Source organism: Ornithorhynchus anatinus, chromosome X2 (genome assembly GCF_004115215.2).
Source record: "Ornithorhynchus anatinus isolate Pmale09 chromosome X2, mOrnAna1.pri.v4, whole genome shotgun sequence".
Taxonomy (NCBI): domain Eukaryota; kingdom Metazoa; phylum Chordata; class Mammalia; order Monotremata; family Ornithorhynchidae; genus Ornithorhynchus; species Ornithorhynchus anatinus.
In genome coordinates, this window is record NC_041750.1 from 25,669,745 (window position 1) to 25,692,959 (window position 23,215).

A 23,215-nucleotide genomic window follows, 5' to 3' on the forward strand; every position below is an offset into this window, starting at 1 on the left:
GCAAATATCATAAAAAAACAGTCTGTGATTCCCCAGAATAGCAGCTGAGTTGGGTAAACATCTATGACCTGGTTTTGCAATGCTTGGGTTGTGCCCTTCTGCTCTGGTGCCCAGACCGCGGCAGAAACAGGAGTGGGGAGGGTGGTTTCCCATTCTCAGAATCTTTTCCCCACCCCAATTTCCACCAACCTTGTGGTGCTGATATTCAGCAAGTGCTCACTATGTGCCAAGCAGTGTGATAAGCTCTGGGGTCAACACAAAATAATCAGATCAGACACAGTCCTTGTCTCACATGGGGCTCACAGTCTAAGTCGGAGAACAGGTATCAAATCTCCATTCGACAGATGAGGAAAGTGGGGCCCAGAAGAGTTACGTGGCTTGTCCAAGGTCGCACAGTAGGCAAGCGGCGGGGCTGGGATTAGAACCCAGGTCCTCTGACTCTCAAGTCTCTGCTTTATCCATTAGGCCACTACTGTTAGTACAGTGCTATGTGCGCAGTAAGCGCTCAATAACTACGATCGGATGAATGAATGCCTCCTCCAGATATCCCCAGATAGGTAGCAGGGTAGGTAAGTGGCAGAACCACGATTAGAACTCAGGTTCTCCAACTCCCAGGCCTCTGTTCTTTCCAGTTGGCCACGCTGTTTCTAGTCTTAGACTCCTTTTATTTTATTTATTAAATGCTTCTATGTGCCAAGCCCCGGAGTAGAGTCTAGATAGGAGTCTTGGTCGGGTAAGGGAGAGTGGAGCTTTTCACAGTGTGTTTCTAAATTTAAACCTAACTCTCAGGAATTTTTCCCATAGAGCTATCCCCCTGGGGGAGAAAATTCAGTAGAAATGGGTCCTTTGGGCAACTTTCCCAATAGTTACCAAAAAACCCACAGGCGACTACAGTCTTCCCTTCCTCCTTCCTTCCCCTGCTTTTGGTTTGCCACAGAATTTACTTCTCTTCCCTGGACTGCTTGCAGATTAAGCAAGGGCATTAACTCAACTGCCGTTTTCACTTACTTTTGTTTCCCCCAGAACTTCTATCCATTATGATTATAATTATTATTGTATTTAAGCGCTTACTACGTGCCAAGCACTATTCTAAGCGCTAGGATAGATACAAATTAATCAAGTCAGACACCATCCCTCTCCCACATGGGGCTCACATTCTAAATTTACGTCATCTCTCTTTCACCTGGCATAGCAGATTTAGGTAAAATCAGAAAAGGGCAGGTCATCTCAGAAAACTCTGCTGTTCTCTGATGGGTGGACAATCGCGTATTCTGCTGTTACCTAGTTTTCTGGAACTTAGGTCGTCTTACTCAGGTGGCTACCAAGTTTCAGGGTCAACAGGCTATCTCTTAATGAGACGCTCTTCACCAAACAAATAAAATACGTCTCTCTCTGCCCCCATGACCGGCTCTTTTAGACCGCGGTTACCGTGTGAGGCTGATGTTAACGTCCGCTTCTCGCTGTCCTCCTGTGTTTTCAGTAGGTATGGTGAGGTGGAGGCTAGGAAGGCTGAGTGGGGAGACGGGCTGAACTTCAGGAACTAAACATAAGGGAAGGCCAAGCGTGCATTTGAAGTTCTCGACAATGAACGGCCAATCACTCTTTATCCTGGAATAGAAATTTCAGGAGGAAATTGAATCTCCTTCATTATGCCGTTACCTAGTAATGGGCTCTTAAGTTCCAAATATTGAACGACTGTTTATTTTTTGAACAGTAATTAATGACAGTAATTGTAATGGGAAGCCGTATACTCTGCCCTAGGAAAACAGTCTGTTTCAAGTGACATTTTTTTCTCCCGAGAGGCTCTACCCTCCTTAAGAGCCGCAGGCATTTGAAACTCACCTAAAAATCCCCCTCTGGGCTAAAACTGGCATCAGTTAGTCAATGGTATTTATTGAGCACTTTGTGCAGAGCACCGTGCTAAGAGCTCGGTAGAATACGAAAGGGTCGGTAGACATGTTCCCTGCCCTCAGCGAGTTTACAGCCGACGGGAACAAAGGCATTAAAATAAATTCAAATATGTTCATAAATGGCGCTTGGCTGAGGATGGCAAATGTTCAAAATGTACAGATCCAAGTAAATAGGTGACACAGAAGGGAGAGGGAATAAGGGAGTGAGGGCTTAGCCGGGGAAGCCCACTTGGAGGAGAGGGGATTTCAGTAAGGTTCTGGAAGTGGGGAGAGTTGAGAACTGTCGGCTATGAAGGGGAAGGGCATTCCTGGCAAGGAGTCAACGGTGAGAGAGACGAGTGGCCTTAGAGGAGTGAAGTGGGCGGGCTGGGTCGAAGTAGGAAATCAGTAAGATGAGGTCGGAAGAGGAAAGCTGATTGAGGACTTTAACAGCTTTCTAAGAATCTTTCTTCGAGGGATGAGGCCTCCTGTCTTCTGAGGAGTCTCTCCGAGGGCCCGGGACATTAACCTGGAGGCAGAATGTCTGACTCCTGGACAGTCGCTTTCTGACTAGCCGGGAGGAGGAGGGAATTGAAAGGAAACACCGGTTATCTTTATTCAACTGACTTGTTCTCCCTAAAAGACGGGGAAAAGAACCCCAAGAGGCAAGATCTCATTAGTCTACAGAGTATTCCTCTGAGGTACTTACTAACATAAATATTGTTATGTATCTTTTGCCGAGAAGAAGACCAGTCGCTGCCAGGTTTGAAAAGCCAATAACTTGTTTCTTTAAAGGATTAGATTAATTTACAAGAGAACCTGGGCTAAACTCTGTTCTTCCGCTTCTCTGAACCATGACTGTGAGCCTGTTGTTGGGTAGGGATTGTCTCTATTTGTTGTCGAATTGTACTTTCCACACGCTTAGTACAGAGCTCCGCACACAGTAAGAGCCCAATAAATATGATTGAATGAATGTGTTTGTCTTATGCCTTATAGGAACTTCATTTCTTAAAGGGATATATCAACTCTCTTCCTCTGTTTCTCCAAAACTAACCTAATATTATCTCATTTTCAGTTCTCTTGCCTCCACTCACACACTTCCCCTCCTGACCTGGAATTCCCTCGACCCCTGCTAAAACTGGCAGACTTCAGCTCTACCCTTGTCTAAAGCCTTCCTAAAATCCTGCCTTTTTAAAATGAATTCCCAACACCCCAAATAATATCACATCAACCTCAGCACTTGTGTGTGTGGTTGTACAGTTGTACAGTTATACAGTTATACAGTCATTTCAAACATTTTATCTGTAGATATTTTTACGTCTGTCTCCCCTGTTAGAATGTAAGCTCCTCGTGGACTGTGGACACCTTTCTTGCTTTTCTTAAGCTTAAGTAGGAGGGCGTAGGATTTAATCCCCATTTTATAGATGAGGAAACTGAGGCATATAAATATCTATCTGCAGTTTATTTTAATATCTTCCTTCTACTGTGTCAGCTCCTTAAGGACAGGGATCATGGCTACCCATTGTATTGTATTGGACTCTCCCAAGCGCTTAGTACAATGTACTTTCCACAGTAAGTGCTCAATAAATACCGTTGATTAGTGCCTTACCCCAGTAGTGCTCAATAAATACCCATTCTGCTACAAGATATACTATCTAGACCCAGCACGTATTCTCTTCAGTTTCAGAAGTCCATTCTCCACTCAGGTGACTGCTCTGTGGAGTGAAGCACAATGGGGACATGTCTGCCAACGCTGTGGTATTGTACTTCTCCAAGCGCTTAGTACAGTGCTCTGCACATAGTAAGCGCTCAATAAATACAGTTGACTGAAGTACAGAGAGACTAAGAGACTCGCCAAGATTTCATAATTAAATCAGTGGTGAAGTGATGACTGGAATCCTTGATCTCAGTCAGTGGCGTTTATCGAGCGCTTACTTTGTGCAGACCACTGTACTGGGTGTTTGAGAGAGTACAACAGAGTTGGTAAAGAAAACCATCCCTGGTCTCAAGATCCAGCAAGGAGTGTCACTGCTAAAACAGAAATCTGCACTGGGAATGAGAGGGGGTGTGTTAAACTGCAAGAATGTCTGAGTCATTTGGGGGAAGTAGAAAGAGCACATCGAGATCTGTTGAATTGCAAATTTCAGACATAAGATTATTTTTTGCAAACTGGTTTGATGGAAGTAAAAGGGGAGAACTGAGGCATTTCAGCTCACTTGTAGCAAATAGATAACCCTGGGAAACTAAGTACCTAGTTTTTCCTTGTCGATGAAGTTTGAATTGCAAATTTTCTCGTGGCCAACTAGTAATGAGAAAATCCACAGACTCTGAGATTGGGTTCATACAGGGATGTTTTAAGGAGTTGTGAGTGGGCAGAATTTCAAAACTCCCGACCACAAGAATTTTCTTAGGCTTTTTTTTCCCTTCTAGCTTTTGTGATTTTTCTCTAAAGAAAAGACAATTAAATACCTCAATTTATGTGTAACCTTTGGCTAGGTAAGGCAAACTGGGTCTGAATTGAGATTTCCTGACTGCCTCAGTGAGTACTCTAAATCTAACAAATCCTCTGGGGAAAGTGAAAGATAATTACATTTTAAAACTGTTATATATTGATTTTACAGAGTCTGTGAACATTAGTAGATTTTATAAACACACCCATAAATTATATATTACAAATTATTTATATTTATGCCTGCTTCCCTTGTAGACTGTGAGCTCGTTGAAGGCAGGGAACACGTCCACCAACTCTGTTGTATTTGTACTCTCCCAAGTGCTTAATACAGTGCTCTGCGCACAGTTAGTGTTCAATAAATACCATTGATGAGTAAGATTACCCATTCAGCGTACTAGTTTCCTAGTAGTTTTAGTGGTATTTACTAAGTACCCATTGGGAACCATGCACTGTACTAATCACCTGGGAAAGTACAACAGAAACATTTGCGGGTGTACATACGATAAATTAAACGTTCAATTTTATTTATTCTGATTCCATTACTTGAGAATTATTTCTGTGTCTATCTCCCCATTAGAGTGAAAGCTCCTCGTGGTCAGGGAGCAGTTTTTGTGCTTTAATTGTACTTCCTTAAGCGTTTAATACAGTGGCCCCAGTGGGAGCTCAGTAAATAATAATAAGTGGTCTTTATTCATCCCTAATGTGTGCAGAGCTCTTTATTAAACTCTTGTTCTAGGTTTGCACTTGCACTGTGCTAAATCTACTTGCACTGTACTAAGCTATTTCTACTCTTACTCCTTATTAACACAAGGAATATTCCCTATCCACAAGGGGCTTATACTCTAATTGTGGAGACAGACTAAAAAGTACTTGAAAATAGAACAATCAAAAAGAATTGAATGTACAGTGAATTGTACGTAGATTCACAAGTGTTGAGGAACGGCATTGGTAAATATGGGCGGGCTTTGGGTTTATGTGACAGAGTGTTTGGAGTTAATAGAGGGAGTCTTGGGATAAATGCAGGTTTTTGGTTCACTGCTTTATATGTTCCTTTGAAGCAGCTGAATTAGCATTGCTCTGGGAATCTTAATTATGGCTCTGGTTCATTTGTGTGTATGCGCAGCCTCTAGCCTAACACAACATCAGGAAAGATTTGTACGTTCACTTGTAAGATGGCTTGCTCTCCGTGAATAAATGAGTCGACTCCTGGTGTGAGGAAAAAATAGAAGCAGTAATTCTAGTGATAGTATTTACTGAGTGTCATTTGGGTGCAGTCCACTTGGGAAGACATCCATAAAAAACTTTCAATCTAATGCAAGGGAGACAGACACACAAAGCGCAGTTGAATAAATACATGTTCAAAGGTCCTGAGGATAAGTACAAACAGATACACAAGAGAAGCAGCCCAGCTTAGTAGAAAGAGCACAGGCCTGGGAGTCAGAAAACACGAGCTGTAATCCTGGCTCTATCACTTACCTGCTGTGTGACCTCGGGCAGTAGTACAGTGCTCTGCACATAGTAAGCACCCAGTAAACCCGATTGACTGACTTTACTTCTCTGTGCCTCAGTTTCCTCACCTGTAAAGTGGTGATTAAATACCTGTTTTCCCTTCTTGTTAGACTGTAGGTCTCACGCAGGACAGGGCCTGTGTCCCATCTGCACAAATTGTATCTACCCCAGCACATAGCTCAGTCAGTGGCATCTAGTAAGCGGAATTACTCCACTGATCCATCGATTAACCTATATCTACCCCGGTGCTTTGCCCATAATAAAGTACTTGACAGATATCAATCAATCATAATTATTGAGTGCTTACTGTGAACAGTGGCATATTAAGTGCTTGGGAGAGTGCAGTATAACAGAATTGGTAGACAGTTTATTTTAACGCTTGTCTCCCCATCTGAAGCCTACAGTCTAAAATAAATTACGGATAGGTACATAAGAGCTGTGGGGCACTTAATAACACAATTACTCTGGTAATTGTAATGATTAAATATGGATCCCATAATGCCAAGCACCTCTGATTAAACCCTGCCCAAAGACCTTGGTGCTTTTGAGGGAAAAGAGCGGGTTTGCTCTGTGACTGCAGGCCGGACAGGGTGATGAGTCCTGAATGAGGAGCTCAGTGAGTTATCCAGTCGGTCAGTTAGTCAATCGTATTAATTGAGCACTTAGTCTGTGCAGAGTGCTGTACTAAGCGCTTGGGAGAGTATAATAGAACAATAAACAGACACATTTCCTGCCCACAGTGAACTTACAGGCTAGAGTGGGAGACAGACATTAATAGAAATAAGTAAATAGATATGGACATGAGTGCTGTGGGGCTAGGAAGGGGATGAATAAAGGGAGCAAGTCAGGGTGATGCGGAAGGGTGTGGGCTTAGTCAGGGATCCATTGCAGGGGGAAGAAGAAAGGGGAAAGTGAGAAGAGCTTTCTGCAGTAGCAGTGAAATGTGACACATTTCTTCTCAAGACTAGGCCAGGCATGGAAGAGGTGAGGCAGCAAGGGATTTGACTCTATCACCTTTCCTTGCATTCTTCGCAAGGTGTTACCTTCTCACTTGGGCTAATTTATGTTTCCATGGAGAGTTTGGGATCTCCAATTAAGGAAGTGGAGTTGGTGGCTCTCCAGACGCTTTCGGAATAGGGTCGTGAACTTACTTGTTTTCCCCCGTCTTGTCTCCAGTGCCTCCAACAGTACCTGCGGCTGGCGATTCGAGAAGGCTGTGGGTCACCCATCACTTGTCCGGACCTGGTGTGTCTCAACCATGGGACCCTGCAGGATGCCGAGGTATGGATGTGCCCCAAAGACCCTCTCTCCTGTTGATCCTCTTGTGGTATGGCTTCTACCCTTTAGTGTTGGGCAAGGAGCTGTAGAGGAATTGTGTGTGTAGGGGATGGGTAGGTGTGTGTGGGGGGTTATGTTGTGTGAAACAGTTTCACTAGTGTTTGTGTGTGTGTATATGTGTGTGTACACACTCAAGTACCCTCAGTGATCTGGCTGGGTAGCGGTTAGAATGGCATGTTTGCGAGAAATAAGGAGGAGGGAGTGTTCAAGTGAGGAAACCTTCTAAGCAAAAATGCATTAGGACCTCCATTAGTTGTTTAATCCTTAAGACCTCAAGCCTCTCTCTCAGCTGATGTCATTCCAGTCTCACAACACTCCCACGAACAGGGAGGGGCAGGGATTAGTGTTCCCATTTACCAGAGGGGAATCGCGAGGCAGTTCAATGACTTTTCCAAAGTCAAGCCTCCTGATCCCTGGGGCCGGGCACTTTCCTTGTAAGAAAGGAGCCTCCGGGGCCGGCAGTCCAACGAGGTGTGAGAGAGGAATCCACCGAGCGGAATTTTCAAGATAGGGTTTATACGGGGCAGGTATCCTAGGGTTGGGACACAGTTGGTGTGGTGGAAAGTCCCATGACTATACTTATTTACTATGTGCTAAGTGCCAGGGTAGATATGAGATAATCAGATGGGATGCAGTCCCTGTTCTCTGTACCACACAGGACTCACAGTCTAAGAGGCTGGGAAAACAGGAACGTTCTCGTTTTATTCACTCATTCATTCATTCAGTCATATTTAATGAGTGCTTACTATATGCAGAGCACTATACTAAGCGCTCGGGAAAGAACAGTACTACAATAAACAGTGACATTCCCTGACCATGACGACTTTACAGGCTAGAGGCGGGGAAGACAGACATCAATACAAATAAATAATATTACAGATATGTAAGTTCTGTGGAGCTGGGAGGGGGAAGAGCAAAGGGATAAATAAAATGACAGATCTGTACATAAGTGCTTTGGGGCTGGGAGCGGGAAGGGCAGGAGAGCAAGTCAGGGCAACGCAGAAGGGAGTGGGAGGTGAAGAAAAGTGAGACTTAGTCCGGAAGGCCTCTTGGAGGAGATGTGCCTTCTGTAAGGCTTTGAAGCGTGGGAGAGTGGTTTTCTGTCAGATTAAAGGAGGGAGGACGTTTCAGGCCAGTTTTACGGAAACTGAGGCTCAAAGAGGGTAACCGACTTCTCCAAGGTCACGCAGCAGGCCAGCGGCAGAGCTGAGATTTGAACTTCCAGTTCTCAATCCAGTAGAACACGCTGATGCTCGGTTCTCCAGTCTTCTATCTGGCCCCTTTTCCATGCCGACAGTGTTCCGGAGCTGAATTAGTGCCATAGACTAAATGCAGGATTTTTTCTGGCCTCGACTGCATTAGAATCATTTTGTCTCACAGGGTGTGTGAAGCCCACTTTGAATTGTGGATTGAAATTGTGAAGCCTGTCTCTCTGCTAATAATAATAATAATGGTATTTGTTAAGCACTTATTATGTGCCAAGTACCGTTCTAAGTTCTGGGGTAAATACAACATAATCGGGTGGGACACAGTCCCTGTCCCACTTTGGGCCCAGTCTTAATCCTCATTTTACAGATGAGAGAACTGAGACATGGAGATGTGAAGTGACTTGGCCAAGGTTACACAGCAGATAAGTGGTGGAGCCAGGATTAGAACCCAGATCCTTCTGACTCCCAGGCCTGGGATCTATCCACGAGGCCATAATGCTTCTCTGCTGGGAGACCCGAACAGTAGACACACCAGCCTGTGACGCATCTATCAGGCTGCTCTCCTTGGGGATGATCAGGGAAGGTGGATTTGAACACAGCCGTGAGCTTTGCAAGTGGGCAAGAGAATCATATTTATCGAGTGCTTACTGCGTGCAGGGCACTGTACTAAGCACTTGGGAGAGGACAATGCAAGAATATGACAGACACGTGCCCTGCCGCCAACGAGCTAACGGTCTAGAGGGGGAGACAGCCATTAATAGAAATACAGTACGGATATATACGAAAGTGCTGTGGGGCTCGGGGTCCCGATGAGTAAAAGGAGCAGGTCAGAGCAACGCGGAAGGGAATGGGAAAAGGCAAGGAGGGTTTTATCCTCACCCGCTACGGACTGGAGCGCAAAACTGGAGCGTCAGGCTTGTAAAACCGAGGCTGGGATCTTACCGCGCTTCATGAGATCTTCAGATGCGGTGGATGAGGCGGGGCACTTACGTGTGACCATAAGAACCGTCCCTTCAAGCGAGGCTGGCTTTGGGTGGTAGGCAAGTGAAACAGCTCTTTCAGAGTGACCCCCCCCCCCCGACCCTTCATTGGAAGGGAGGGGGGCGGTGGTTAGCTGTTTCACCACACCAGGCTTCCCTCCGCCCAAGTCCAAGTGACACCCGTGTGAACGGGGACTCGAGAGAGTATGTTGGATCAAGCAGGGAGAGGACAGGGGCTGCCCCAAAGAAACCCACTTGGGTCAGGTGGGTTTCCACATGACATCATCCTGCCACGTTGGAGGAAGCAGCAGGATATAGTGGATAGAGCCTAGGAGTCAGAGGTCATGAGTTCTAATCCCTGTGCTGCCACTTGTCTGCTGTGTGACCTTGGGCAAGTCACTTCACTTCTCTGGGCCTCAGTTACCTCATCTGTAAAATGGGGATGGAGTTGGTGAGCCCCATGTGAGGCAGGGACTGTATCCAACCCGATTGGCTTGTATCCTCCCCGGCGCTTAATACAGTGCCTGGCACATGATAAGCACTTAATACATGCCCTAATAGTAATAATAATAACAATTATTATTATTATAAGGTAATGATGTCATATAGAATGGGAGATGGGGCGGCCAATTTTTTCCCCACCTTGGGGCAGTCTGCTCAAGCTGTGGGCAGGCTGATGAGCTCATCCCGAGCACCGTCTCTCCTCCTCCTTGAGCGCATTTTCTATTCAACACCTACTCTGGGCCTCTCCCAGTTCCAGGCATTGACACATTCAACCTCTGCTTTTCTGATGCTCATCCCAACAAGGACCTGTTCTCTGTGCAGCCAGAAGCATCTGTCCCACTCAAACCAATTACCTACTATCTTTCTATTTACGGAGTGAATTACTGCAGCGACCTTTCCGATTCCAAGTTTTCTGTAGAATCTCTGTGGTGGGTGAGTCATAAGCGGGCGGTCGATAAAGATCGCTAACAACCAGTCAATAGTATTGGAGTGCTAACTCCATGCAGAGCGCTGTACTGAGTACTTGGGAGAGAACAGTAGTGTTAGTCAACTTGATCCCTGCCCACAAGGAGCTTATAGTCCAAAGTGGGAGGCTGAAACAAAAGCTAATTCACAGAAAGAAGGTTGCAGCAGAATTTAATGATATGTACAGTGCTTCATTCTTTCCTCACAAAATAAATTTGCCCCTTGGCAGTGGCAGTTAGTAGAAAAATCGACACCAAAGTGGGAAAGTGTAAAATCCCGTGTGTCGCGGGAGGGGGGTGAATAAGTGTTTAGGGGATGAGGGATTCACTGCTATTCTACTGGTAGTACCACCATCACCAGATCCTTTAGTTCAGCAGATTTTCAGGATCCGACGAATGCCGAGAAAAGAAAAATCCAGGATCGGGCTATGTGTTTTATAAAGTGCTTCTCTTCAGTGAAGTCAGATCTAGTGCCACGTATCGTCCCGTGATGGGTCAGATTCGGGTAGCGGCACTGCTGGGAGTCAGGGAAGGGAGGCGGAAGCCATGGTCCGTGACCAGCTGCCCACGGACTACCTGGGTGGAACCGGCAACGGGCCAATGACCTTCCCCCTTTCCCCTTTCCATCTTGGTTTTCCCCTCTACCTGTCCCATCCCACCAAACCCTGGTTTCTCAAGTTGGATGTGTGGGCTGCGGTGGTAATGAACGAGACAGAGAGCCCAAAGCAAAGCAAGACATTCCTACGTTGGTCCTTCCTGACTTTTTAATGAATGTTTTGGGTAGTTTGTTGCTAAGGAGTTTCATTTCAGTGAACATGCAAGCAGTGCTATATAATTTTCCGGTCAGAGGGGAAAAACACACTTTTTATTCCTAAACTCCGTGATTTGTTGTTGTTCTATGGGCAATGGGGAAGACCACACCACCTTTACATTGTGGTTAGTCTTTGCATTTTAGCCAGCTTAGCTCAATTCTGTTTATTGAAATGCTCAAGGGAAGTTTTTTTCCTTCTGGGCATGTCTCTAATCACATTGGCATTTACTTTACCCATGAAAAGTTATCTGCAGTACCCACTGTCCTGGGAAAATATATTTAACTCAGCATTAAATGCTGTAATCTGCCCTTCAAACTAAAGAGCCAACGAAATGAGGTCTGGTACGGCTTTAGTAATTTTCCTGATATCAGAGCCCTTGATTTCCTCAAAGTACCCATAAACATTTCATTTTGACATCAGAAGAATTAACCCTTTTTAGAGCCTAAATTGGAGGCCGCTGAGCATTTTTCATACCTCTCCCCGTTATGCCCTTCTTACATTTTAACCTGATTAGTCATAAATGTCAGTCAGATACAAAATATCGTTCAGGGTCAGCTTCAGACTGTTGGTTGTCAAAGCAGGGGAAGATTTGCCAGAGTCTTCTGTTCTGTACTGTTCTGTTCCGTCACTCAATCAGTTGTCCTTGGGCAAGTCACTTAACTTCTCTGGGCCTCAGTTACCTCATTTGTAAAATGGGGATGAAGCCTGCGAGCTCCAAGGAGGACCTGGACTGTGTCCAACCTGATTACTGTGTATCTTCCCCAGCGCTCAGAATGGTGCCTGGAATATAGAGAGCACTTAACCTATAACATAAAAATAAGATGTTTAAATTGATGTGCACAAATTCACAGTAGGAAGATGAGCAGGCAGAAATGCTAAATAATCCACCTCCCTGGAGCCCGAAACCCAGTCGTCTCAGGTGTGAAAGAAATTTGAAAATCCACAAGGCCTACCAGGAAAATGAGCACTGGCTTTTTGGACTAGCAAAAAGAGCACTGGTCCTGGGAGCCAGGATTTCTGTTCCATTCCTGCCCCCAGCCTGGCAGGTGACCACAGGCAAGCCACTTCACCTCTCTGGGCCTCAATTACCTCATCTGTAAAATGGGGACAATAAAACTTGCCCCTCCCTACCTCTCAGGGATATAGTGAGGTTGAGAGCACTTGGGGAAAATGTGAGAGCACTTGGAGAAAAATTAAAAAGTGCTATGCAAATTCACAATGCTATAACTATGATTATTAATACTGCACTTCTGAAACATGCGAAGTGCAATCTGGTGTTTGGGGCACGTGCAGATCGTAGAATATTTAGTTCCTACTCCGAAATGACACTTAGCCAAAGGGGACAAAGACCAGTGAGAAACGACCGTGGATGGGAGAGAGTCTATATCACAAGTTGGAGGGTTTTGTTAATCTAATATTCTGGAGTGTTTCCTTTCAGATCGCTTCCCTGGTGCCCGCCGACCAGTTCCAACTCTACCAAAGGCTGAAGTTTGAACGAGGTGGGCTCTGTTTCTTTCCCCTGGCAATTAATGGTGTCCTCTGGTTCATTTTTACTTTGTCCAAGTTACACTAGGATCTGTATTCGTTCACTTGTATTTATGGAGTGCTTACTGGGTGCAGCATTGGGGAGAGTACAATACAACAGTAAACAGACACATTTCTTGCCCACAACAAGCTTACAGTTTAGAGAGGGGGGAGAAGACATTAATAGAAATAAATAAATGACAGATGTGAACATATCTCGTTGTGGTTTGAAGGGAACGCGTCTGCCGACTCGGTTGTGTTGTACTCTCCCAAACGCTTAGTACAGTGCTCTGAGCGCTGAGGTAAGCAGCCCCGGATCCTCACCCCAGGAACCAAGGGTACTGTGGACGGGAAAAACTCTTACTGCAGCGGGAAGTGTTCCAACACCTTGCAATCTTCTTTTTAACCCCCACCGCCCTCTTTACGTTATATTCTAAGTCAGTTGCCTCACCCGCTTACCGTCTCAAGTGGTTGCTGTTATAATTATTAAAAGTGCTATTTGTTAAGCCCTTACTATATGCCACTTACTACGTGAGGTCCAGGAAACCTCAAGTGATTCTGTCACTTGGGAGAACCTAGCGCCGAATCTCCAAACACGACCCCGCTAGCCTAGACTGTAAGCGCGTTGGGGGCAGGGAATGTATCTGTTTATTGTGGTATCGTCCTCTCCCAAGCACTTAGCACAGTGCTGTGCACACAGTAGGCGCTCAATAAATACGATTGACCGACTGACTCCTTAGTAAGAGCAGGAAGAATTGTGGGAGGGAGCCTAAATCTGGCTGTGTGGGAAACTGCCCAGAACTGACTACTGGGCCAACCTGATTCTTCTCAGGCATGTCTGAAGATGACAGCAATCAGGGCTGGGAAAATAATGCACAAAGGGGCATTCCGGGTATCGCGTGGATCTTGGGTGTTGACGAATCGCACCTGGAAACACTTGCACCGGGCTCTGCCGTGTTGTGTGTTTTCACTTTGTCTTCCGGCAAGATCGTTGCTACGGAATTGGGGAACGTTGTGTCCGACACCGTGAGCCTGTCTGATTGTGGCATTCTGCGGTGTTGGTGGGAAATGTTTGCGTATGTGGGTATGACGTCGGACTCAGGTGCAGGCTACAGCGTGAGTTTTCCTTAACCCAGTGTAGTACAACTAATAACTGTGGCATTTGTTAAGCGCTTACTGTGTACTAAGCACTGAAGTAGGTACAATACGATCATCTCGGCCGGTCCCTGTCCCCCAAGACGCTCCCCGTCTTAATGGGAGGGAGGACAGGAGGACATGTATTGAAGTCCCATTGTACAGATGAGGAAACTGAGGCCCAGAGAAACTAAGTAACCTGCCCAAGGTCACGTAATACTGAAGCGACTCAGTCATAGTCGGAACCCCGGCCTCCTGACTTCCGGTCCCGAGCTTTTTCCAAGAAGCCGTGCTGCTTCTCTAATTCAGACCCCGTGTTACACAGGGGAACTTGGTGTATTTGGCAACTACAATATAGATGCATCAGGGAGAGATTTCTGACTCCACTGAAGCACGTCCAGGCTTGTAAGTTATGCACAAATGCAGTTCCAGTTTTATTATTTGAAAAAATAATTGCAGTCTTGTTGATAGGTTTGAAAAATCTGTCGGCCTGTAGCCTATTTTCTTCTAGACTGTAAACCCGGTGTGGGCAGGGATTGTCTCTATTGCTGAATTGTACCTTCCAAGAGCTTAGGATGGTGCTCTGCCCACAGTAAATGCTCAAGAAATACAATTGAATGAATGAATCTCACCAGATTTTTCCCACGGATTTGATAATCTGAAGGATTTTCTCTGTTCTGCTGAAAGAGTTAAAATAACATTCTTCAGGTATTTTGAAGCAACGTGACCTCTAATGGATAAACCACGGGCCTGGAGGATCGGGTTTCTAATCCCGGCTTCGCCACTTGCCTGCAGTATGACCTTAGTCAAGTCACCTAACTTCTCTGTGCCTCAGTTTCCTCAACTGCAAAATGGGGATTCAATACCTGTTCTCCCGCCTACATAGACTGTGAGCCCAATGAGGGACAGGGACCGTATCTGGCCTCATTCGTTCATTCAGTTGTATTTTTTGAGTGCTTACTGTGTGCAGAGCATCTACCCAGTGCTTAGAACAGTGCTCAAGGGAAAGAGCAGGTCTAGGCCATAGGTGCAGGCGGGACAGGGTGATGAGTCTCAAATGATGATTGATTTCTCCGGGTGATGGTTTATTTTCTACCAGATCTTAGTGCTGCTGTTTCAGACTGCCTCACGATGGCCTCCTGAGCTGTAAATGTCCCCACAATCTTTTTCTTTACTCAGTGCCTTCCCTGTGCCTAGGACCTACCACACCGTGATGAACCCTGTGGGCTCTTGGTAAATACTTACTGGCGGAGAACTTAAACGCTAAACTCTCCCTCGGTTTTCATTTCTCCGTTGCGTTACCCTACAGGCAAGCAGATTTAGTCTGAATAATGGGGGTGGGCAGAGGAAAACAAGCACATTTGAAGTTTCTATTATGGGATTAGGTCTTAGTCTCAGTGCATTAGGTTTACCAGCGTGAAGAGAGTCCAAAGTGTCAACCGGCTAAACCCATAAGTGTCCATTAAAAGAACCAGGTTGAGGTGGGGTGAAGGATTATATTTGTTGAGGACCTGGAGAGATCTTCGAAGAATGCCGTCTAGTGGTTCACTGAAGATTATGGGGAAGAGTTAAAAATAAGACCCTTCAAAGCGCTCTGCAGACAAACATCGATTGCCCCAACCCCTTGGTCAGGCAGTTCGACAGACAGATCAACATGGCTATCCGCCATTACAGATCGGTGAGCAGAAAGTGAAGGTTTAGCCTGCCTTCCCTGAGTCACAGAAAAGAGTCAGTGGGTCTCACTGGGATTTGAATAAAGAAAAATCCATAGCCGGTCCAACCTCAAATATCAGTTTTGGATTTTAAGTGCCCCTGAGTTGTGTTTGTTTCAGCTCGAGGTCATGACCATACCATACCATACCATACCATACCATACCATACCATACCATACCATACCATACCATACCATACCATACCATATCATATCATACGATACCATACCATACCATAGAAAACAGCAAAAACAAAACAAAAATCCCCCTTCATGTTTGACAGACAACCACTCTTCCCACCTTCAAAGCCTTTCTGACTAACATTTCATTTTTCTCTCCCATTTTCCCTCCCTCTTACATCACTAGGCCCTTGGCTATGTACCCCATAAGGACTTTGATAAACCCTCCGCCACAACACTTATGGGCATATCCTTATATTTTGCCATTTCCCCTATCTAATTTATTTTAATGTCGCCTCCCTCACTGGATCATAAGCTCTCTGTGGGCCGGGATCACTTCTACCGACTCTGTGATATCGTTCCTCTCAGTGCTAAGACTGTAAGCTTATTGTGTGCGGGGAATGTATCCACCAACTCTGTTATGTTGTACTCTCCCAAGCGCTTAGTACAGTGCTGTGCACACAGTAAGCACCTAATAAATATGGTAGAATGAAGTGCTTAGTTCAGTGCTCTGCACACGGTCAGTGCTCAACAATAATAATTGTGGTATTTGTTAAGAGCAGGGCCTGGCACATAGTAAGCGCTTAACAAATACCATTGTTGTTATTATTATTAGTGTTTTTAAGAGCTTACTATATGCAAAGCGCTGGGGTAGATACAAGGTAATCAGGTTGGACACTGTCCCTGTCCCACATGGGGCTCACAGTCTTCATCCCCATTATCCAGATAGGGTAAATGAGGCCCAGAGAAGTGAAGTAACTTGCCCAGGGTCACACCGCAGACGGATGGCAGATCCGGGCTACGCCATCGATTAATGTGCTGAGAAGAACGTACACAGCCAGGTGGATGAGTCTGTGGGAGGGAGGCAGGTTAACCTCGTCTTCCTTTTACATCGCAGAGATCCACCTGGACCCTTGCCGGACATGGTGTCCAGCGGCTGACTGCCAAACGGTCTGCCTCGTCGCACCCAGCGACATGGGACAGCCCGTCCCCGTAGACTGCCCGACTTGCCGTCTCAAGTTCTGCTCCTCCTGCAAGGACGCCTGGCATTCGGACCCGCCCTGTCGCGATAGCCAGCCCGTGGGGATCCCGACGGAGCGTGGGTGAGTGTGGGAACCATCTATCCCAGAAATGCCTAATGCTTTTTATTATTATTAATAGTAATAACAATGGTGGTATTTGTTAGGCACCTACTAGGGGCCAGGCACTCTAGACTGTAAGCTCCGAGGGGCATAAAGTAACTCCATGGTACTCTCTCCATCGCTTAGTACAGTGCTCTGCACACAGTGAGCTGTGGGACCTTGGGCAAGTCACTTCACTTCTCTGGGCCTCAGTGACCTCATCTGTAAAATGGGATTGAGACTTCGAGCCCCCCGTGGGACGAGGACTGTGTCCCACCCGATTTGCTTGTATCCACCCCAGCGCTTAGTACGGTGCCTGGCACGTAGCAAGAGCTTAACAAATACAAGAATTATTATTATTATTACCCTTCCAAGTTCTTGTTACAGTGCTTAAGGAATACCATCGATTGATCACGTCGGCCCTGTTTTATCCTAAACATCCCGTGCCGGGTTCGTTGGCCGCGTCGATCTCTTTTTGGAGAAAAACTGGCCGAGCCCTGACCCTCTAGCAGCTAGAGACGGAATCCAGACGGGAGTGGCTTGGGTGGGCCTCGGAGAGGCTTTGATATTTCAGGCTTGATCCGCGAGCGCCCAAGGCTGTGGTGGATCTCGGGAAGCCCGAACTAGCCTAGCGTTCCAGCTCAGTCAACTCAACGAGCCTAACCCCGCCTTCCTGAGTCATCCGATCTTAACGTTTCACTGAAACCGGGCTGAAGTGCAACCCCAGCTCTCCCTCCTGGGAAGGTGGACGAGGCGAAAGGTTTGATGTAGCCTTGCCAAAAAGAGCCAGCCCGAAGAATGTCGCTTCTCTTTCCCACTCTTAATACGGATGACGGCGGAAGCGGTGTGGCCTAGTGGTTTGTTACTCCATATATGTGGTTTGTTACTCCAGCACGGGTCTGGGAGTCAGAGGGCCTGGGTTCTAATCCTGGCTCTGCCACCCGTCCGCTGTGTGGCCTTGAGCAAGTAACTCTGTTGTACTCTCTCAAGCACTCAGTATAGTGCTCGGCACACAGTAAGCTGTATGACCTTGCCCGAGTTACTTCACTTCTCTGGTCCTCAGTTTCCTCATGTGTAAAATGGGGATCAAGACTACGAGCCCCATGTGGGACAGGGACGTGTCCAACCTGATTATCTTGTATTTATCCCAGCGCTTGGCACGGTGCCCGGTACACGATAAGCGCTTAACAAATACCATTAAAAAAATAGAGAGTGCCGGGGTCAGCTCTGTGGGATCATTTGTCTGTGTCTGCTCTTTCCAGTGCCCTGATAGGTACGGACCCAGAAGCCCCGATTAAACAGTGTCCGGTGTGTCGGATCTATATCGAACGCAACGAAGGGTGCGCTCAGATGATGTGCAAGAACTGCAAGCACACGTTTTGCTGGTACTGCCTCCAGAACCTGGACGTAAGTTCCGATCGACGAGGGTCTCGGAGCAGAGCCGCGCGTGGGGCTGTTTAGGCGGGCAGTTAGGGTCCCGGGAACTCAAGTCCTGTGGTTTAGGGCAGGGCTCCCCGTAGGCTCGCCGGAAGCTAGTTGAGGACAGGGAGTGTGTTCACCAACTCTGCCATGATTCTCTCTATAGCGCTCTGCACACAGTAAGCGCTCAATAAATACGACTGATTGATTAGCTAGCTGCTTGCTCTTTCGGGAATTACCGTGAACTAGCCAGACTGGTGGCCTAGGGGCTTGGGGGCCTTCGAAAGACCTGGTTTCGAATCCCAGTTCCACCAACTGCCTGCTGTATGTCCTTGGGTACGTCACTTGACTTCTCCGGGCCTCAGTCTCCTCATCTGTGAAATAGGGATGAAATGCCTCCTCCCCCTTCGTCGGTGAGCCCCATAGGGGACGGAGACTGGGGTGGCATCTGCATATATTTTCTCCGTCCCGGGGCTTGACACACGGTAAGTGCGTAACGGATACTCTTCTTCTTATTGTGGTTATTCGGAAGCCGAAGGGTCTTCGTGTCCTGGTCCAGGCCCAGGGGAGAGGGCTGGCTTGGAAGGCAGAGCGAGGAGGAGGTTTGCAGGCTTCTCTTTCCCTTCGGGTGGTGTCTCCCAGTCCTCCACCCTTCAGGACCTTCAGGTTCTTCTTCTCATGAGGGCTTGGACCACAGACCTGCTTAGTCACCGATGTCTCACCGGCAAAGAGACTCACCCTGAGGCGTTTCTCCAAAACCAGTCTCACGGCCAGGGCTGCCGCAGCTGCCGCTGCCTTCGCAGTGTCTTCTCGCACCGTTCCCCTGGCCTGGATTTCCTCATCTGGAAAATGGGGTTAAGATACCTGCTCTTGCTCTACCACTTGGAGTGCGAACCCCTTGTGGGGCAGAGACCAGGTCTGATCGCCTTGTACCCCGAGTGCTTGGCACGAGTTTGGCTTTTAGCAGCGTTGTGGGCGGGACCGTGTTTGTTTATTGTTATATCGAACTCCCAAGAGTTTAGTACAGTGCTCTGCACAAAGTAAACGCTCAATAAATATGACTAATGAATGAATGAACTTCACGGATACCGAAATTATGGTGCCGGCTGAAACCTCCCTCTCTGTCTTTCAGAATGACATTTTCCTCAGACACTATGACAAAGGGCCCTGCAGAAATAAACTGGGTCATTCCAGAGCCTCGGTGATGTGGAACCGAACACAGGTACGCCATCTGGGTGCTGGAAACGAACTGACTGAACCGGACCGGGGACGCTCAGAGAACCTATGTGGGAATCAGGGGAGCGCAGGAAGGGTGGACGGTGAGGAATGATTGGTCTCGGCCTCTCACCGTTGAGGGGGCCTCGACTGAGGAAAAGGCAAATGGTGAGGAATGATTGGTCTCGGCCTCTCACCGTGGCTTCTGATTATTAGTAACCCTGCCTTACTGTGCATCATCTGTAAGTCCAATCAAGGCTCTCTCCATTCCTCCTGGCCTGGTTATTAACTGAACAGAGCAGGCCAACGAACGACGCTGAGTCACGCCTTGTGGACTGGAATCATATCGACCAACATTATTTTCCCAAGCGCTTAGCACGATATTCTGTACACAGTAAGCATTCAATAAATACTGTAAGTTGATTGATGAGTCCCCTTTAGGTTCAGCCTAGGCAGGCCGGTCCTCCCCTAGCAGCAAACAGTGGGTCGAAGACCAAACTTTTCCCGATTATTATTGCGAGGGATCGTGAGGTATAGAATCAAAAGCCTCACTGAGCTACATGGTAGAGCACATCTTCTGCTCTTCCACGCAGCCTGCCTCAATCTGAGATGGATATAAAACCAACGGATTGAGCTTGTATTATGATCTGTCAGATGGTGGCAATTTGCCTGTTTAATTACTTGCTCGTGTAAGGTCCTTGTGGGCAGGGAATGAGTTTTTCAACTCTGCCGCATTGTGCCCTCCCAAGCGTTCAGTGCAATGCTCTGCACCCAGTAAGCACTGAAGAAAGTCCATTGATCGATTGATTAGCTCCTGCTCTGGGACTCCCTGAGCCTTCGATGTGGTAGCTCAAGTTGGGAGGGAATGCAGTTTGCCCCTCTAGAGATGGAATTAGGATGGGATTGTTTTTCTTGAATTTGTGGTGAATTTTCCTGCACCTCCTCTAATGGGGTTCAGGTTGCACCCAGATAATAACCGAAGCTTCCCACCGTCCTATGGACAGGTGGGTTGCACTGCCGTCTCTAGATGTAAGCTCACTGTGGGCAAGGAATGTGTCTGTTCGTTATTGTACTGTACTCTCCCAAGTGCTTAGTACAGTGCTCTGCACACCGTAAGCGCTCAATGAATCGAACGAATGAATGAATGCACTGCTCGCTGTGGGTGGAAACGACTTTACGTGTTCTTGGCTTAAAATGTGCCCTCTTTCCCTTTTCAGGTGGTGGGGATTCTGGTGGGATTGGGCATCATCGCCTTGGTGACCTCTCCGCTGTTGCTCCTGGCCTCCCCTTGCATCATCTGCTGTGTCTGCAAATCCTGTCGGAGCCGGAAGCCGAAACACGATCCACCCACCACCTAGAACCACCTGCCCCGAGGGCACGTGTATGTGTATGTGTGTACAGAATGGGTGGGGAAGCTCAAAGATCTAGTCACGGCACCCTCCCCTTGTTCACCATCTGCCAGGGTCTGTACTGCCCAGACCACGAACTCAATGCAGCGTGGGGAAAAGCTAAGTTTTAGTCGGGGGGCGGGGGGCGTTGAGTAGCTTTGCCCGGAGGAGTCGGGACGGTACCTTCGACCGGGATCGCGGCGGATACAGGAGAGGCTGCCGTGGCCAAGCGACGGACGTCGTCCTCGCTGAACTTACCCATCGTTCTGTGTCCGGCTAATGGGAGGAGCCCGTCTGGATCCACCCCGTCTTATGAATGGTGACGACCCGGTGGATGACACCTTTGGCAGCAGAAGAGGAGAAGAGTTCATTACCTGCCTTCTCTGAGGAAGAGGAGGAGAGAGGAAAGCAAAGCGATGCATCTCCGTGCAAGGGAAAGGTTCAGAGAAATGGGCGCCCGTTTCTAAGGGCTCACTTTCAGACCGACGCTAAGGAAGCATGAGAGTAGAATGGTGCTGAGCTGGAGTTGTGCTGTGGTCTGAGCACGAGCATATTTTGCCAATGCTTGGAGAGGCTGACCTCAGTTGATTAACCTTCTCCGTGCTTCCCCGTACCTGCTCTTTGATGACGGAGGATTGTGGGCGGGAGCGTCGGGACTTCTGGGCGGCAGGTGTGGCCACTGGATCCGCCTCGGCAATTTGAAATGAACCCACTTTGTGGGTGAGGGATGGACTTCCTTAACACGGTGCCTCTCCTGAACCCCAGTGGGCTTCTCGTAGAGCAGAAGCAGCCTGGAGGGAGGGTTATCCCTGCAGCAGGGAGAGTGATAGAAGCCTTCCTCCCATCATTCGGCCCATTCAGTCCCTACACTGTGGAAAGGGTCACATTGAGTTCCTCCTCAGCCCACATTGCTCGGAATCCGTGTGGTGGTCCCCGGACTTGTACTTCCTCTGGTGAAGGATCGTAGGGGGTCCCAAGGACTCTATAGTCCTCAGAGCTCAAGATGTGACGCCGACCTACCATGAACCGAAAGCAAAAGTACAACTGTATGTACGTATGGGTAGGTGTACCATGTTTACTAATGTAATTGCCCCACCGTTGGAGGTAGTTTTTGTAAAAATTAAAACGGGGTAGGGAAATTACAACACGGGTTGTCTAAGAATTAAGTCTAACAGTAAGCTGGGAGGAGAAGGAACAAAAATGGAGGGGAGAAGGAAAGTTAAAGGGCGCTTGAGGCTGTCTCGTCTATCGCAGTCTCCCAAGTGCTGCATGAAGTAGGCATTCGGTGAATTAGCGTCCCGCTCTGCTGCGATGCCAAATTCTCATCCTTCTGCTCCTCCTTCTCCGGCCTACCGTTATTACTTCTTAAAATTATGTGGTATGAAAAATAACCTTTTCTTTCTTCCTCCAAAATCAGGGAGGGGCAATTACGTGGTGGAGGCAATCAAGTGAGTAAATATGGTATACATATATATGTCTAAGTTTGAGTCACTGTTGACCGCCCCAGAATGATTTCTCCCCTGCTAGCATATGTGAAGCCATACTGAAAATCCCTAACATCATGAAGAAATGGTTAACAATAAGAGGGTCAAACTTGGGCTTTCTATACCTAAAAAGTCCCTCTATCAGTTGAGTTACAAACCTGTTGCCAGTGGTATGGTGGTATTACGTTTATGATCTTAAATTTAATACTGAACTCCAAGAATAGTGGGCAATGTCAGCTTTCCTAGTCTGCCCCCTGGTCTATAAGTCCTCCCCGGAAGACTGTAAGTTCCTCCACTAGACTGTAAGCTCTCTGAGGGCAGGGAACATGTCTACCAGCTGTTGTATTCTTCCAGTTGCTTAGTACAGTGCTCTGCACACAGCACTTAATAGTGTCTCTAGGCTTAGATGCCAAGAAATCAATGTGGGTGGCTCACTTTGCCATCCCAAACTCTTTGTAGAGCTCATTATGCCCTGCTTTCTGGTTCTGCTTCCTGGAAAAGACCTTTTCCTTGGTGCTGATCAAGATAGGGGAGAGCAGTGGCTGACCGCTGGAGAAAGATTAATCTCACTGGGGCCGAGGAGTCTATGTGAAAAGCGTCGGGGCAATCACTTAGTACAGGGCCTTGCAGATAGCAGATGCTTAATAAATACAATTGAATGAAAGAACAAATACCATTGATTGATTGCGGTTCTGTCCTAGCAAAAACCAAGCATCCACTGGGGTGAGATGGGATGAAATGTAAGGTCGTTGTGGGTGGGGAATGTGTCTGCTATATTGTAGTGTTATCCTGCACACAGTAAGCACTTAATATATTCAGTTGATTGATGGAGTGGATAGAGCAGGGTTAAAGCCAAGGTTGCTGAGGAAATATCCACATCATT

The 23,215-nt window shown here is 47.2% G+C and overlaps 1 protein-coding gene across 3 annotated transcripts in view; it reads left to right on the forward strand.

Moving 5' to 3' along the window:
* RNF144B (ring finger protein 144B) overlaps positions 1–23,003 on the forward strand; it is a 46,560-nt gene extending 23,557 nt beyond the window's left edge. For all 3 annotated transcript variants that reach the window (XM_007666441.4, XM_007666440.4, XM_029052895.2), the window contains 6 exons: positions 7,027–7,131; positions 12,595–12,655; positions 16,604–16,808; positions 18,089–18,233; positions 19,378–19,467; positions 20,678–23,003. In XM_007666441.4, coding sequence (XP_007664631.1) covers positions 7,027–7,131; positions 12,595–12,655; positions 16,604–16,808; positions 18,089–18,233; positions 19,378–19,467; positions 20,678–20,818 — 747 coding nt within the window. In that variant the 3' untranslated portion in view covers positions 20,819–23,003. The remainder of the gene's footprint in view (positions 1–7,026; positions 7,132–12,594; positions 12,656–16,603; positions 16,809–18,088; positions 18,234–19,377; positions 19,468–20,677) is intronic.
* Positions 23,004–23,215: the final 212 nt, after the last annotated feature.